This window comes from Vicugna pacos, chromosome 7 (genome assembly GCF_048564905.1).
Source record: "Vicugna pacos chromosome 7, VicPac4, whole genome shotgun sequence".
NCBI classification, from domain to species: domain Eukaryota; kingdom Metazoa; phylum Chordata; class Mammalia; order Artiodactyla; family Camelidae; genus Vicugna; species Vicugna pacos.
In genome coordinates this window covers 75,322,064-75,338,544 of record NC_132993.1, presented here as the reverse complement: position 1 = coordinate 75,338,544, position 16,481 = coordinate 75,322,064, and the positions used below count along the sequence as shown (strand labels likewise).

The 16,481-nt window shown below is 39.0% G+C and overlaps 1 protein-coding gene across 1 annotated transcript in view; it reads left to right on the top strand.

The window, feature by feature from the left end:
- The window catches only part of RELN (reelin), a 440,736-nt gene that overhangs the window by 65,457 nt on the left and 358,798 nt on the right, over positions 1 to 16,481 (top strand). Inside the window, exon 2 of the mRNA XM_072965186.1 lies at positions 2,932 to 3,042. Coding sequence (XP_072821287.1) covers positions 2,932 to 3,042 — 111 coding nt within the window. The remainder of the gene's footprint in view (positions 1 to 2,931; positions 3,043 to 16,481) is intronic.

Here is a 16,481-nt window from a genome sequence, read left to right as displayed (position 1 = left end):
GTCCTTGGTCATGCTCAGTACCCAAATGAGTCACAGGCCACCTGGACAGCTTCTTAGATGCACACCTCTAGGGGATTGAAACGTCCCTAGGTATGTACAAGCCATCAATCAATAAATTGAATTTATCGATTGTCATGTTAGACATGGCAGGGCTTTTGTTTTGCTGGGAGGGACGTAGCTTGTTTGAGGCCACAGCTGAGTAGCTGGGGGCAGTAGAGGAAAGACTGAGAGCTGCCATGTATGATTTTTTTCCCTTTCTCAGCCACTTCACCGACAGCGTTTAGTTGCAGTTTTAAGTTAACGTTGAACAGATACTTGAAGACTATCTTTTGGAAAGAAGGACAAATGAGTAACAAGCTGGGGAAGCTTGGGCCCACTTGAGATCACAGCTCAGACTTGGACTGTGGTTGGAAATGAAGTAGTGAATGGGATGGGTAAGTGGAGAATCCTAGCAGGCAGCAGGACTTGGACACGGGCAGTCCAGGGATTGGACACACCCAGGCGTCTGGAGAGGCAGACGCCAGGGGTCTGTATAGGACTCCAGTTCTCAGGATGGGGAGAACAAAGCAGGGCTCCAGGTCTGGAAAAGGGCAGGGAAAGATAACTAACTTTTATTAATTAGTTACTATATGCATGATGGTGTGTTAAGGATCTAGATACATTGATAGATAATAGGTAATGCATCTTCATTTCTTACAGTAAACCCCATAGTATTATCATTCCCTTTTATAAATGAAGAGTCTCAGACTCACCCCAAGATCACACACTGAGCAGAGGTAGAGAGAGGTGAGACTCAATTTCAGATCTGCCTCAATCCCAAATCCGTAAGCCCTTACATTTTTTAGAATCTTGGAAATAGGAACCAGAGCAGAGGCGTGAAGGAGTGGAGGGGGTCCACAGGGGCTGCGTTTCTGCGTTAACACAGGACTGCTGCTGTCTTGCTGGACCAGAGTGGAGTGGATTGATGGGAAGTAGGTAAAAGCGAGGTCCCCGGGGTGACCCTGGTGAGACCCTGCAGGTTGAGTTTGGTTTGCTGCAAAGGATGACCTGAGACACAGCATAGAGTCCAGGGGTCAGAAGAGGCACGTTAACAGGAAGTAACTTAATTCAAACCTCACTGGATGGGACACGGGGGCAGTTTTAGCACTTTTTACTTTAGTCAGGATTAACTCACTGAACTGAAGGGTGGAGGCATCAACAGAGCCAGTTGTGGGAATCTGGGGTAAGCAAAACGGGGAGCCGACGATTAGGGTGTGATTCTACAGATGAGGAAATTTATACCCCGAGAGGTGAAGTGGTTTTGCTGAGGGGCAAGTAGCAGCAGATGAGCGCCCAGTAGCCAGATCTCATTCCTTCCTGGCCTAGGGCTCCATGCACCACGCAAGAGCGGTTGCCTCCTGGCTGCTTTTGGCCTTCTTGCTTGATACTGACTCCTGTAGTTTTCATTTTGCTTTTCAAATGCTCCTAATGCATGTGAATAATGTGGGTAAGAGGTTATCAAACACAAGTTTGGCCACGGCCACTTTTCCGCTCGGGTATTTGGTGGGTGGGGGTGGAGTAGGGTGTGGGGGCAGAGAGAAAATGAAAGAGAAGCCAGATAAACAGCATAAAACATTTTTCGATGGTATCCAGCGGTCCTGGGCATGGGTTTTAATCGTTCTCTGTCGCAGATTCCTCATTTGTATCCTGGGAGTAATAATAGTACCCCCTTTATAGAGATGTTTTGAAAATGAAATGAGATAAAACATGTAAACTACTTAGCTCAGTGCCCTGCTGAGTGGTTTTCATGTGGTTTACATGCCAGCACTCAAAATACTAGCTATTACCTTATTAAAGGAAGTGGAGATGATTGGATCCAGCATCCAGTGCCATTTTGGGGGTAGCATGATGTCAGGCTGTTCTGTTGATATATGTGCCTTATTTATGCTTCATAATATGGATGTTTTAAACCATTCCGCTCTACTTGCTGGATTTCCCAGAGTTTAATCTGAACATTCGCATCACAGTTAATGTGACTCCGGTCATTCTCCGTACTGCCACCAAGCACAATGACGGCCCTGGACTGTGCACTACCAAAATAATATTACCTTCTCCCGGCTGCTTCCTACGAATGACTTCATCTTAATACAGTAAAGGCAGTACAGGAGAAAATATTATTATGTCGAGAAGGAAATGATGATCAATTTTTAGGGTGGTGAGCAAGATAAAATTTTAAGAAGCCAAGCCTGAGTAGCATACAGATGCATTTAATTTGGCTCTTTTCTCCCCGGGAGCATCCTGATTTTCTGGTTATGAAACCATCTGGTTATGAAACCATCTCTCGTAGAATTCGCTCTAAGACTTAAAGCATGCGGTGGTCTTCTTGTTCTCAAAAGTCCTGACTGTCTTCATGCAAATTAGTCTGCTTTTGTTGAAAAACTTCAGGGGGCTCATCTGTGAAGCACAGACTAACAATAAGAAATGCAGTGCGTCTTACTAGTCTGCTTTCAGCCGATGGAAGATTGTTTCCCACAGTATGGAATATTAAAAAAAAAAAAAAGAAAATGTTGTATCACAATGCCAACACTCCAGCAATGCCTTTCACTGCCTTCAGGGGTGATGGTGGAGCTGGGGAAACCAGCTCTTCAGCACTACATTATTTTCTGATGATTTTGCACACAGCTAGTAGGGAAAGTGTAAATGAATGCAGGAAGGTGGGACTGATGTACTAAATTTAGGACAAGAATTACAGACATCAGAGTTCTGAGCTTTTTTCCCCGTTTTTGCTCCTCTGTAATTTCTGATATAAAGAAAATACTAAGTATGGATAGTATAAAAATAATTTGTTAATAACAAGTAGAGGCTGTTTTGACAATGTCACACACTTCAGAAATGTATCTCATTATTCTGACTGTATTAATTGAGGTTTCTTTTTTCCCCTCTGTATTTCAGTGACAATTTCAACAAGCACCTTCTTCGACGGCTTGCTGGTGACAGGACTGTACACATCTACCAGTGTCCAGGCGTCACAGAGCATTGGAGGGTCCAGTGCTTTTGGATTTGGTAAGCTCTCCTGACATAAGAAACCCATGATTGTCTGTATTTTAACAGTCAGAGGTCTCATTTTAAAATATCTGTATTAAAAGTATTTGCCATTTATTATTTCAGGGAAAATAATCTGCAGTGATTTTTGTGTTTCTGCTTGAAGTTAGGTGAATTGAAATAAGTCATGTAAATATGCAACCAAGCGTGAGGTTGGTGGGCCGATCTCTCTGTCCCTCTCTTCATTTACTGCTGCTATTACATTTGGTCCTGAGGGGTTTGAGTAGATTTCTGAGTTCTGTCATTTAGGTTGCTGGATTGGAATTCACTCTGATGCCCATGTTTTCATAAACAGTTCTTAAAATCCTGGAGTAGGTGAAAAGTGTCATATTAAGTTTGGCAAGTAAGCATTGCACAAAGAGGAAGATAGCACTAATTATTGAAATGATAAAATTCTGTGCATATACAAGAAAGAATGTGATTTAATATTTAAAATGCTTATACAGAGTCTTTGTCCTTAAACCAGAGACCTGGAAGCTTACTTAGGTGGAGAGGCAGAAGGCTGCATGGTGGTCACTGATCCCAGAGGATTCTCGATTTGGAAATGTGTAGCTTACCCATAATTTGATAAACATGCCAAGCTGGAATTAAGTAGACCCTTTATAGCATCAAAAATGTAAATTTAACATGTCTATGTATATAAGACATGAAATTGCTGATCCTACTTTAAGATTAGAAAACTGCACGGGACTTCCTCCATTGACGTGAGAAAGATAGAATTGTGTTACCCAAGACAGCCATGTGTTCAATGTTTTATTTTTTCTGGGGTATTTATTAAATAAACACATTTTTACCTACTTTTGATATATGAAAGCGTCCCAGCCGTAGCTCTGCCCAGGCGACTCACTGCTTGATGTCTGGACAGTAACGTTGAGGCTGCGACGTCACCCTGCTGCCCAAGATGAGGTTCACAACCTCAGGGCTTAAAGGAACCTGAAGTTATTTAATCATCCTGTCAAATTATTTGACACTGAGAATTTGGTCTATTTTAAAAAGATCCCAGATAAGCTTTTATAATCTTTTAGTAACTACTTCTAAGGTCTAACCTTCAAGAAAAAAAATTCCTTTTAAGTCTGAAACTTCCACTCTCTAGCCCCACCCTTTCTGTGCCCTGCAGAAGTGAAAAGTCAGCTTACAATCTTATGTAACATCTATGTACATAAATATATGACATACTACCTGTTATTGTTGCAATAGGATTCACAAGTAGGGTTACCAGATTTAACAAATAAACATTTACAAGACATCTGTTTAAATATAGATTTTAGATAACCCTTTTTTTAGAATAAGGATGCAATATTTGGGATAAGATGTCCTGGGTTCTACCTTAGCCTAGTTAAATCAAAACCTCTGGGAGCAGAGTGTGGCACTGGCTCCCGGTGATTCTGATGTTCACCCAGGCTTGGAAGCGCTGTACTGGATCAGTCCAGGCTCCAGCAGCTTCAGTGCCCCCAGGAACTTGTAACTACAGAGTTCCTGCCCTTACTCTAGACTTGGTGAATCAGGTACTCTGGGGGTGAGACACAGTGATAACTTTTTAATAAGCACTCCAGGTGATTCTGATACACACTAAAGTTTGAGGACCAGTTGTCTACGTTAATTAAATGGGAGAGACCGTTATTTAAATGACCATATAAATATGTAATAGCAAGTCTTGCTTAGGGTCTAGGCAGGAGAAATACTGAGTGCCAGGAAAGGGTATGACAGAGAAATGAGATCTAGTCTCGGGCAAAATGGCATGTAGTTTGGAAAGGCTTTCCGGGGGAAGTGGTATTGAGCTGTGATATGAAGGATGAGTAGGAATTAGCTAAAGGTCTGTGGACAGTGGGGCACAGCATACCGGAAGGAGAGAACAGTAGATGCAAAGGCCTCAAGGGTGGATAGAGGCTGTGTTCTAGGAATGGAAAGAACACCTTGGAGTGGCTGACCTGGAACCAGGAGGGAAAGAGATAAGGCTGGACAGGAGATCAGAGACAGACCATTCAGGATCTGGAGCAAGGGTGCCTTTTCGGGTTTCAGGCTGAGGAGTGGCTGCAACGGTCCTTCATTTTGAAGAGATCCCTCTGGGGTCAGTGTGGAGAGCCAACTGTAGGGTGCAGGGGTGGATGCAGAAAGACTGTTCCGTGGGGAAAAAGGGATAGAAGGAGTCCAGGTGCAGGCTGGCGTCGGCCACGCCTGGACGAGAAGGAGCAGTATGTGGAGGGGTGAGAGTTTGGGCCGTGCAGTTGGCAGACCTGCCTGCAGATCCTGACCCTGACCTTCATTAGTCATGTGCCTGAGCCACGTTGCTTAACTTCTCTCAGCCTAACTTCCTCATCTAGGAAATGCTGATGACAATGGCACCTGCTCCATCAGCTGCTGAGCAGTCGCCAGGATTAGAGGTGATTTATGTAACATCCTTACCACACAGAAAACACGCAGTCAGACTGAGTGTCCCAGAATTATACATCTTGATACCGGAAGCAGCTGCTTTTCTCAGTCCAGGATTTGATTATACTTCCTTTGGCCTGACAGTGGAGGCGGGGTGGTGCGGGGAAGTGCAAAAAACAGTTCTCAAGTGGAATTAATCTGGGGTTTATAGATTCAGATGATTTGAAAGGACTTGGCTGAATAAAGTAACCCTCATTTGTCAAGATGGAGGCTTTAAATGAGAAAAAATCCTTAAATATTATTCATAAGTATATTGTAAACATATTTTGAAAGAACATATAAAATGCGTGTATCGTGTTGCCTCAGATTTTAGCTCATAAGCCAAACAAAAAACTGAGAATGAAATTGTTAGAAATGATTTAAGACACCCAGGTTTTAAGACATTTTCTGTGGTGGCTGAAAGCTGTAAAAAGGCAGTTTCACTTGAATTAGAATGTATTTTGAGTAGCTTAAATTGCACGTAGTCTTTCCATGACCGTCGACCCTATGATGTAGAGTCTGAAGAGGCTCTGAACATGAAGCCCATTAAAGGTAGTTTGACTCCATAATCAAATGCTCAGACCTCCCCCTGGTCACTCGGTGTTTTTATAGGGCATGATTTTTATGTGGATGGGTAAGTTAAGTGAGATTTTTTTTTAAGTTCCAATAATATCCAGATAATTTTCTGTGTATTTATGTGATGGTGGTAAATTACCTTCAAAACAAAATTTTAAAATATACCTGAATATTGTTAAACGGAATTAGTCTTCATAAATAGTAGAACTGAAAGCAGGAGATAAAATATGTTTTTAGATAAATGGTCACTTTTGGAAACAAAAGGGCATTAATTTTTTGGTGTCTGATTTGAGTTTAATATAGTCTTTACAATTTCAATAAAGTGAAAAAGATGTAATTTGAGTAGGATACAGGTGAGAAAGTGGAGGTAAAATGTAACAGAATTGCTGCATTTTGGTAGTTTAGTAGTTACAGTAGGACCAGGCTGAACTAATGCAGCCTTCTTTGATCTAGAACAAAAGAATTACTGAATGCATAGTCTTATCATCAGCTCTGACTCAGTTGATGGAATGTGAAGCAAACATCGCTTATTTGGCATTTTTCTCAATATGTCCTGGGATTAGTGTGTAACGTGTTTAACCAGCTGTGATAAATAAGGCAAAATAAAACATAGCTGGAGTCTAAAAAGGTACTTCTGAAAGTTTTTTCCACTTTTAGTTAATTTTAATTGTAGTGTTTACACTGAAGTTATAACCACTCTCCTTTGAATATAAAATGGGTATATGACCAGCCGAAATAAGGCCATAATCATTCTTAAGATACTGTTGTATAAATGTAATTCCACTAACATAACTGCAGCCTTTTATGCAAAAAAAGAATTCTTTAAAATGCATGCCTCACTGACCAAAAATAGACAAATGCCTAATAGCCAGAAATACATTAAAACAATAGCTATGCAAAAGATGACTGTATGCCAGCAATGCATGATTTGAAATACCTCATTTTGCTTGTCAATATAAGAAAACATGCTGCCCTAGGGAAGTGTGATGTTTAATTATGGATATCTCTTTGTGTATCCCAGAAAAAGAAATGCTTCCCTCTTGTCTTTGGCACTGAATTCCAGCTCAATCATGTAAATCTTCAAGGCTCATTGTGGTTGCTCAGTGTAGAGCTATTTGAATATCCTTTCATACAGAATTGTTCCTTTTCCAGAGGCTGAAATGCATTTTACCCAATATTTAGTATTCTGGTTCTAAAAGCATTTTACTCAATTTTTAGTATTCTGGCTCTCTAAAACCTGAGAATCAGGTTTACAGTTCTGATGGATAGCAGCCACACTTCAGATTGTTTGATGCCTGCATAAATTAAACTTTTGTTAAACCTTGCATAAATTGCTTTGCAATTCCTAGATAATTCTGTTCAGCTAATACATCAGCCATTTTAGCAGTTTTTTGCTTAAACTTTTATAATTCCCCATGTGTTTCATTTCCCTTTTTTTTTCTGTAATAATTAGGCATCATAGACCCAATCATTTGTTAGGTTACAAAACTCTTAAAATGGCAAAATTCAGTGAAGTCTAAGTTTGGGGAGAAAATGTAGATCCAAGATCTGCTCTTGGATTCAGTCAATCATGTCATGTTTTTAATAGAGATTAAGCAACTAACATAAAAATTTAATATTTTCAGTATGATCTTTAAAAACATAGTATTAGAATTTTTGAACTTAATGATCTGATTTTTTTTCCAGTATGATTTGACACTCTAGATGATAGGGATGTATTTACAAAATAAAGTAAATATTTTAAGAAAGACTTCAGATTTTAGTAAATCTTATATTGGTCACTAGTTAATAAAAATGTGTACTTTACCAATAGATTTAGATTGTATGTTAATCTTGCATTTTGAGAATGTAAGTTTTTGTCTCTGCTTTGTTTCCTTGTCACTAAGAATGAAAATATAGGGTCTCTTTAAGCTAACTTTTGGTTATCCTTAACATTAAAACAAAATAGAACTTCTACAACTTTACTAATTATCACCAGGACCCCTGCATCTCTGGACATTAGCTCCAGTTCAATCTTAGGTGTCCTGTCTATGTGACTCCGTGTGACTTTGGTTCACACACATGTGTTATGAATACATGCAAATATTTAGGCCTTAATATCTGTAAAGAAGGAACAGCCACTAGCAACTTCTTTAAATGGGGCCCTGTACAGTAATGGTATTTATTTACCAGATTAAATTAAGTTTAATTATTCAGATGATCTTGTTCAATGTATTTTGTCTGTCTCTTAACGAAGAAATGCTTTGTAACATACTTAATGAATTTTAAACATATTGAAGGATTCGAGGCATGACCCTTTATTGGGTATGGTAAATGATCTATAAATAACAAGAGGACTCTAGGTTAATTAAACAAATTACTCTAGTCAATGATACAAGGAACGTAGCTGACAAGGGATGAAATGGCCATTAATTTTTCCTATTTACAGGGTATTAACCTAAGTTTGTTCTTTATTCATTACGTTTGGGTACGCCAGCATTACCTTCATTAAGAAATAGTATTATCTACTTTGCATTTTCTCTGTGACAAAGAACTCAGGGATAATTTCCCGATTCCTAAATCACTAAAAAGAATCACCTACTAGACTAGTGGGCATCATGATATAAAGCTGTTGAATTAATCCATCGACAAATTGCTAGAGCGAATGTTGAGATTTGGGCCAAGTGAAGGAGTGAGTGGTCATGACATGACCCCTGGAGTCGCACAGCTTCAGCTTCCCGGCCCTGCTTCCTAACTTGGGCCACATGCTTCCCTGCCCTGAGCTTCAGTGTCTGCATTTGTGAAATGAAGTTGATAACAATGGCGCCTGGTTCACAGAGTTGTTAGATGGGTTAAATGAGATTATCTATTCAAGTGCCTTGTATATATGCTCAAAATAGGTATTTTTAAAACACTCAGAAATAAGTGAGAATTCATTCTCTGAAATAGAAAACAGAATGAAAAGATGGTTCAAGTGGCAGAAGATTTGAAACAGGGAGGTTGCCTTTAATTTGGAGGGGAGAAATACACCCGATTTCTTACCCATAGAACTTAGAGGTAAAATGTACCTTTGGTAGAACCTGGCTCAGCCCCTGCCCCAACGTATAGGTAAGGAAGCAAGGCTTAGGAAGGGCAAGTGCTGGCTATTACACGACATAGCATAGGTGTGATGACTAAAACTGTATGTTCTGACATCACACCCAACCTCAGATATTTTTTTTTTTGAACTGCAGCTCACATACCATAAATTTACCTTTTGTTTTGTTTTGTCTTTTGGCAGGGAGGTATTTAGGTTTATTTATTTCTTTATTTTTAGAGGATATACTGGGGATTAAACCCAGAACCTTGTGCATGCTAAGCATGCACTCTACCACTCGAGCTATACCCTCCCCTGCAAATTTACCATTTTAAAGTATACTCTTCAGTGATTTCTAGTATGTTTGCAAGGTTGTGCCACTAAGACCACTAATTCCAGAACATTTCATCACCTCCAAAAGAAACCCCATCTGTGTTAGCAATCACTCCCCATTCCTTCCTCCCCTCAGTCCCTGACAACCACTAATCTACTTTCTGTCTCTATGGACTTGCCTGTTTTAGATATTTCATGTAAACGGAGTCATACACTGTGTGGCCTTCTGTGTCTGGCTTCCGTTATTTAGTATAATGTTTTCAAGGTTCATCCATGTTGTAGCATGACTCGGGGCTTCATTCCTTTTTATGGTTGAATCATATTCTATTGTATGGATTTACTCTATTTTTAAAGTGATAGTCCACATTTGGCAGTTTCCAGATTCTTAAAAGGAGTTAGGGCTGTGCAAACTGGGGGGAAAAAGTTCAAGGGGGATGTGAAGCAGGAGGACCACCGGATTCCTCATCAGCAGCTCTGAAACCGCTGAAGATCCAAATTGCTTAGCCTGTTCAGTGGTTCAGCCCTGAAGATGGTTAGAAATCAAGATGAGTGACTCCTTTGCCCTCCTTCCTGCCATCAAGGGAGAGAGGCCACTGTGGCATGTTTTTACCCTTTGGCCTCTGTTTAAACCACGGGACACACAAGCCAAGCTGGGTCCATTAAATGGACTAGTGCAGGAATTTGGAATTAAGGCTCATCAGTCCCAGTCGAACTCTTCACGAGCTGAATCAAGGCACATGTAAACGGTCAGGAACTCTGGGCAGCCCTCCTCCACCGTGGCTCAGAGGAAGGTCATGCAGAAAAAGAAGAGAGAGATAGGATGCTGCCTGAGGTATCAGAGCTCTCTGGGCTCTTATTTTAGGCTTTCTTTCTACCAGGTTCACACACTCTTGGATTCAAAGAAATGATTAAAAATAGTTGGAATATATCAAGCAGTTGCTATGTGCCAGGTGTGTTGTGGGTAATAACTCTGGATCATGACAAAAATCCTCATTTTATCAATAAAGAACCTAAGGTACAGAGAGGGTAGGTGACTTGCCCAAGGTCACACATAGGGAGTTGCAAAGCCATAATCTAAACCAGCTCTGTAGCCTCTCATTAGACTCCCCTTACAGCCCAAGCCAGCTTGAGCTGGTTTTCTATTACAACCAAAAGAACCTTGACTAAAAAAAAGGCCATCTCTGCTGGATCCCTGCCTGCCCCTAACCCCCATCTCTTCTCAGCCTCCTTCCTTTCCAGTCACCTACTCCCATCATATATACACATGTATACCTGTGCACCAATCAGAGTAACCCAGACACAGTTCCAAAATCCCAGCTGCTTTAAACCTTTAAGGCCTTGCTTACAGTGCTTGGAATTCCTTCTGGCTCTGTCTGCTGGGCAGACATCCTGCTATCTTTTAGGGCCTCTGTCCTGACTCGTCTCCTCTGTTGAGCCTGTGAGCCTGTGAGCCTCTCCTCTCTGTTGCCCCCTGGTCCCACCTCCATGGGACTCTCTACTCCTTCCTCCAAGCATCACTCTCTTTTCTGACCTCCGTCATCCATCTCTAACAACCTGTTGCATTTACCTGTTTAAAAACCTTTATACCTCGTTGAGGACAAGAGATGGTCTAGTGATTTCTCTCCTGGCACATAACAAGTGCTCAGTAAATATTTATTGAATGAATAAACCAACAAAAATCTTTGAGGCTTCATAGGGTATTTTACTAGCACTCACACTAGTAATTTCTGAATCTGTATATGTACGTGTAAGTCTACACACCTGTACAGACATTGAAGACTATAAGAACAAATGTGAATTTTATCATTGGAGATCCTGGGGAAGTTAATTATCCCATCTGCCACTTTGGAACTTTCTTTCCAGGAGGTGGCAGGCACCAATGCCTTCAGATAGGAGAGTGGTTGATTAAGTGCCTTCTATAGAATTAAGAGAGCAGAAAGAACTTAAGGAGATTGTTCAGTCCAGCTTTTTATCATAGGGCAGGTCAATGTCTTAATGATACATGACAATTAAGTTCTTATTTTATCTCTCGGATCTTTCCAAAAATGGTGACTCTATAACTTCTTGGGAACATAGTCTAAGATTGTATCAAGTAAAACGATTAAGGATGATTTTCTGGTACATATGTGTAATCCCTTGATATGACTTCAACACTTTTTTTATATGTATATTTTTACATACTGAAAATGGAAGGTATTTGTTAAAAAGTTATTGTCTTTTGTTTTCATGTAATATTCGTCCATTTCATAGCTCCCTAATAACTTACTTGTCTGTTTTCTATGGACACTCCACAGATTCTAGATAGAGGAATTCAGCTCTGATAAGATATGTGCCCAGAAATCACTGCAGGTACTTTAAAAATGTATCTCTAAGGGGGAGGGGTTCTTCTAGCTCCTTCCTCTTCCTTATTGTGCTCAAGTTCATGTGCTCAGGATGAGAGTAAAGTGGCTGTTCATAAATAAGAACGTCAGTAAATTGACATTTTTAGAACAAATTCTCATAGAAGTTGCCACAATGCTGTATAGTTATGAATTTTGAAATTATTATAATTGTGTCTGTTAGTGTTAAAAATTATTGGTGAAAAGACTCTTCTGTCTTGGCAAATGTAACCTTAATCTGTTATTAAAGAAAATGTTTACCCCAAACGACTGAGCACCAAACAAAAAGGATGGAGCACTAGGTCCTTCACATATACCCAAGTTTGTACGAAGAATTCTGGAAAATAAGTTTCTATAAAGGAGGTCTTATCCTTCACTAGATAAAAGCAGGATTGGAAATACTTTTCTCTCTCTTTCTTAAACAATAATTTCTGAAAGTACTTAGGAATCCTGCGTCTTTGCTGGTAAGAAATACTGTTTTCTGTTAGAGTGAGATTCTTCAGAGTATGTCAGTCTGTCCATTCTAACCAGAGACAAGATCAAGTGTATACTTAAGGGAATAAACTTCAAAACAACTGGTTTAGCGGTTGTCCCGCTTGTGATGTGGTTCCCTCTTCAGGATTTTCAGTGCTTTTTTTTGGAATCCAGGTAATGATAAATGAGTTTATGTTTCATGTTCATAGTAACTGATTTATAAACACTGTTGGATAAGGTTGTCCTCATCTTTCCTGGGAGTTAAAGAGCAACTTAAAATAATTTTATAATGTTGTTACTTCCTAGGAATAATTCTGATAATTACCTTTGAAGTATTAAAAAAAAAGAGTGAATGTAAATTCTTGGCATTGCCTAGAAAATAGTTCTGGATACAACATATGAATTTGAAAACAGATGTAGGAGTCCAGTAAAGGCATTTGACCCAGTGCCAGTTCTGTTCTCGCTCTTGTCTTCTGTTCTGAGGTTTGTATTCAGCCCTCTGATGCTGAGTTCTGCATGTAGCCGAATAGACGTGTAGGCTGCTCTCTGAAGCCAGCGCACAGTTAAATTACTGTTTTCGAGACTCCGAATGTCTGGATGGAAAGATACTTGCTAGTGTGGGAGTTGCCATTTTGGAAAGCAGAATAGCAAAAATTGCGAATATTTTGGTAAAAGTTCAGACTGAGCTCCCCTCCTGCTTTTCTTCCTACATGTTTTCGTACATCAGAACCATGTTGTTGTTATTATCTGGTTAATTATGTTATTTCTGGTTCTCTTTCAGAAAGTTCCTCTCCACATGAACTCTAGTAAATAGCAAGTTAAAAGTAAAATAAATGGAGCTGTCAGAGATCATGCTCTGGAAAGATGTTTTGTTTATCTTTAGTTGTTTTCTTTTTAAACAATTGTTTGCTTTATGAGAAGATTTTTTTCAACCTGACTATTAACCTAAACGATCCAATAGCATTTCTAACAATAATAATAAAAATGGAGAGAAATCTGTTGCCAATAAAAGAAGAATTTATTTGAAATTTGGCTTTCTCTTCCTAGAGAAAGGGACGAATAACCAGCTCTAGAATAATTATGAGGCTGATGAAGTTTATCCCTTGCCTTCTCCTCCCTTTTCTCTCTTTCTTGCTGCTATTCCATTTCAACACAAAGAGATAGTATCAGTCATATCTTAGAATGAATTTTAAATTGCTGTGTTAATAGCAGGTTTTCCCACACCACTTCTTGGAAACTTCAGTGTCTTATGGTATGTTAATAGGTCTTACTTGGAAAAAGAGTATTGCAGTATAAAAAGCTTGGGATATGCTTGTTACAGAAAGCTAAACAGCACTTCTTAGAATCTTTAATGTGCCTTTTGTTTGTTTTTCTTTTTGAGATATAATTCACATAACATAAAACTTACCACTTAGAAGTATACAATTCAGTGATTCAGGTGTATTCACTGTGTTCTGCAACTGTCACCACTAATTTAAAAACATTGCCATCACCCTAAAAAGAACCCTGTTCCCAAGTCCCCCCCTCCTCCCATCCCCTGGAAATCACTGATCTAATTCCTGTCTCTGTAGATTTGCCTGTTCTGCACATTTTTATGAATGAAATCATATAATATGTGGCCTTTTGTGACTAGCTTCTTTCTCTTAAGATATTTTCAAGTTCATCCATATTGAAGCATATTGGGTGGAGCAAGAACATACACAGACTGTGAAGAAGTCTGAGTGCAGAATTCTAGATACTTAAGATTTTTGCTTTGCACTCTTTTAGTTACCTTTTCCACCATAATTTGAAAGCAGAATTTCTTTAGCTTCTTTTTATCAAGTCTGTCCAAAGCATTCAAGTGAGTTTGTATATACACAGCAAATCTCTCCGTTGAGGGTACTCATTTTTTATCGGGTTGTGAAGTATTTTGTGAACCTGTTTTAGGATAATAACAGGTTCAAATGGAATAAACAGATTTGGGGGCACACACTAGAGAAGCACTAATATAAGAGTACCCCAGAAAAGCACACTGGTGGAAGCACAAAAATCAAATACAGAAGCAGTGGTACCTACTCCCCCATGTGCAAGGCTGATGTGACCAAATAACTGGTGGAAGAAATAAATACTGTCGCAGTTGTATCTACATGGTTTTATATTATGTGCAGGTACTCATCTAATGAACTCATGCTGTTATAAAAAGTAATTTAATACGGATTTGATGGAAGTAATCTTAATCTACTTTTAACATTTTATGATGAAAATTTTCAAACATACATCAAAGTTGAAAGGGGGAGATGGATAAATTAGGAGTTTGGGATTAGCAGATACACACTACTATATATAAAATAGATAAACAACAAGACCCTACTGTATAGCATAGGAAACTATGCTATTCAATATCCTGTAGTAAACCATTTGGAAAAGAATATGAAAGATATATATATATATATAATATATATATATGATTTATATATATATAAAATGGAATCACTTTGCTGTACACGAGAAACTGACACAACATTATAAATCAGCTACCCTTCAATAGGGAAAAAAAAGGTTGAAAGAATTTTACAGTGAGTACCCATCATCTAGGTAAAATTTGTATACAATAAAATACATGAATCTTAAGGATACATGAGATGAGATTTGATCAATGAACACATCTGTGTAACCCCAACCCTTATCAAAATATAGAAGATTACCTTAATCCCAGAACGTTCCCTCATGCCTTTCCTCTGTTAACTCTTACGCCCATTTCCCAGAGGCAACCACCATTTTGATTTTATTCCACCATAGTGTCGTTTTACCTAATCTCAAACTGTATAAATGCAGTCATTCAGTATGTATTCTGTGTAAGGCTTCTTTCCCTAGACAGAATATTTGTGAGAATTTTTCATGTTGTGCCATCAGTAGCTTGTCCTTTTTATTGCTGAGTAGTATTTCTTTGTTTTTTTGTTCCCTTATTTTTGGACACCTTGGTTGTTTCTGGTTCTTAGTTATTATGGCTACTGCTGCATGTGACATACCTGTGCAAGTCTTTTTGTGACGCTACGCATTCATTTTTATTGGGTAAATACCTAGAGGTGTGTGGGTCTTGTTTTATAAGAAGCTGCCAACCTCTTCCGGAGTGGTTGCACCTTTCTTACACTCTCACCAAATTAGTAGTAGAGTTGCAATTGCTCTGCATCTTCACCTACACTTAGCATTGTCAGTTTTTAGTTTTAGTCATTTTTGTGGGTATGTGGTGGTGTCTCACTGTCGTTTCAATTTGTGTTTCCTGACTGCCGATGTTGAGCATTTTCTCATGTGCTCATTGGCCACTTTTGTCAAATTCAAATCTCAAGCTCAATTAAAAAACTTGAGTTGTCTTTTATTATTGAGTTATAGGAGTTTTAATGTATCCTGGGTACCAGTCCTTTATCAGAGGTATATTTTGTGAATGTATTTTCCCATTTGTGGCTTGCTTGTTGTTTTTTCAGTGGTACCCTATGATGTATAGAAGTTTTAAATTTTAATGAACTCTAATTTGTCAATTTTTTCCTTTATGGTTATTGCTTTCTGTGTCCCATCTAGAAAGCTATTGCCTACCTTAATGCAAATCTAACTTTTTCAAATGTGGGCTCCAGGCGATGGAGCCTAAAAAGTAGCTGTTTTTCAATCATCATGACCTTCGGGTGAGTAGAAAGCAGATACCAGAATTCATATAGAATCTGTATCAAAGTTTCTCTTTGAGCATCGCCTGCTTGTATTTTGAAAAATCAGGACTTTTCCATTAACGTGGCATCATTTTTATACTTACACGTTTTCCATTCACATGTGTAAGCTTTTGATTTTAATGTGCCACTTTATAAACAACTGAAATTGCTTCAGACTACCGGATTACACTGTGATAAGCCAAATGGGCTTCAGGACTCTGCCTTCACACCAGAGACACATGCCAGAAACCAAACAGATGGTAAACTAGGCAGAAATGACCCTCGGCATTCTCATTAGAGCAGTTGGGGAAATTTTAATGGGCCCCCGTTTGCCTGGTTCTGTATCTAATACCCTTTGAACTGCCACTTTTTTTTCTTGTTACAAGTCAACAACCACCATGTATATTTTAATAGGGATTATCAAACACAATTTGCCCAGAAGATGTACAGCCCTCTAATGCTAATTAGCCAAGTTTAAATAATCACTGAGTTCTGAGA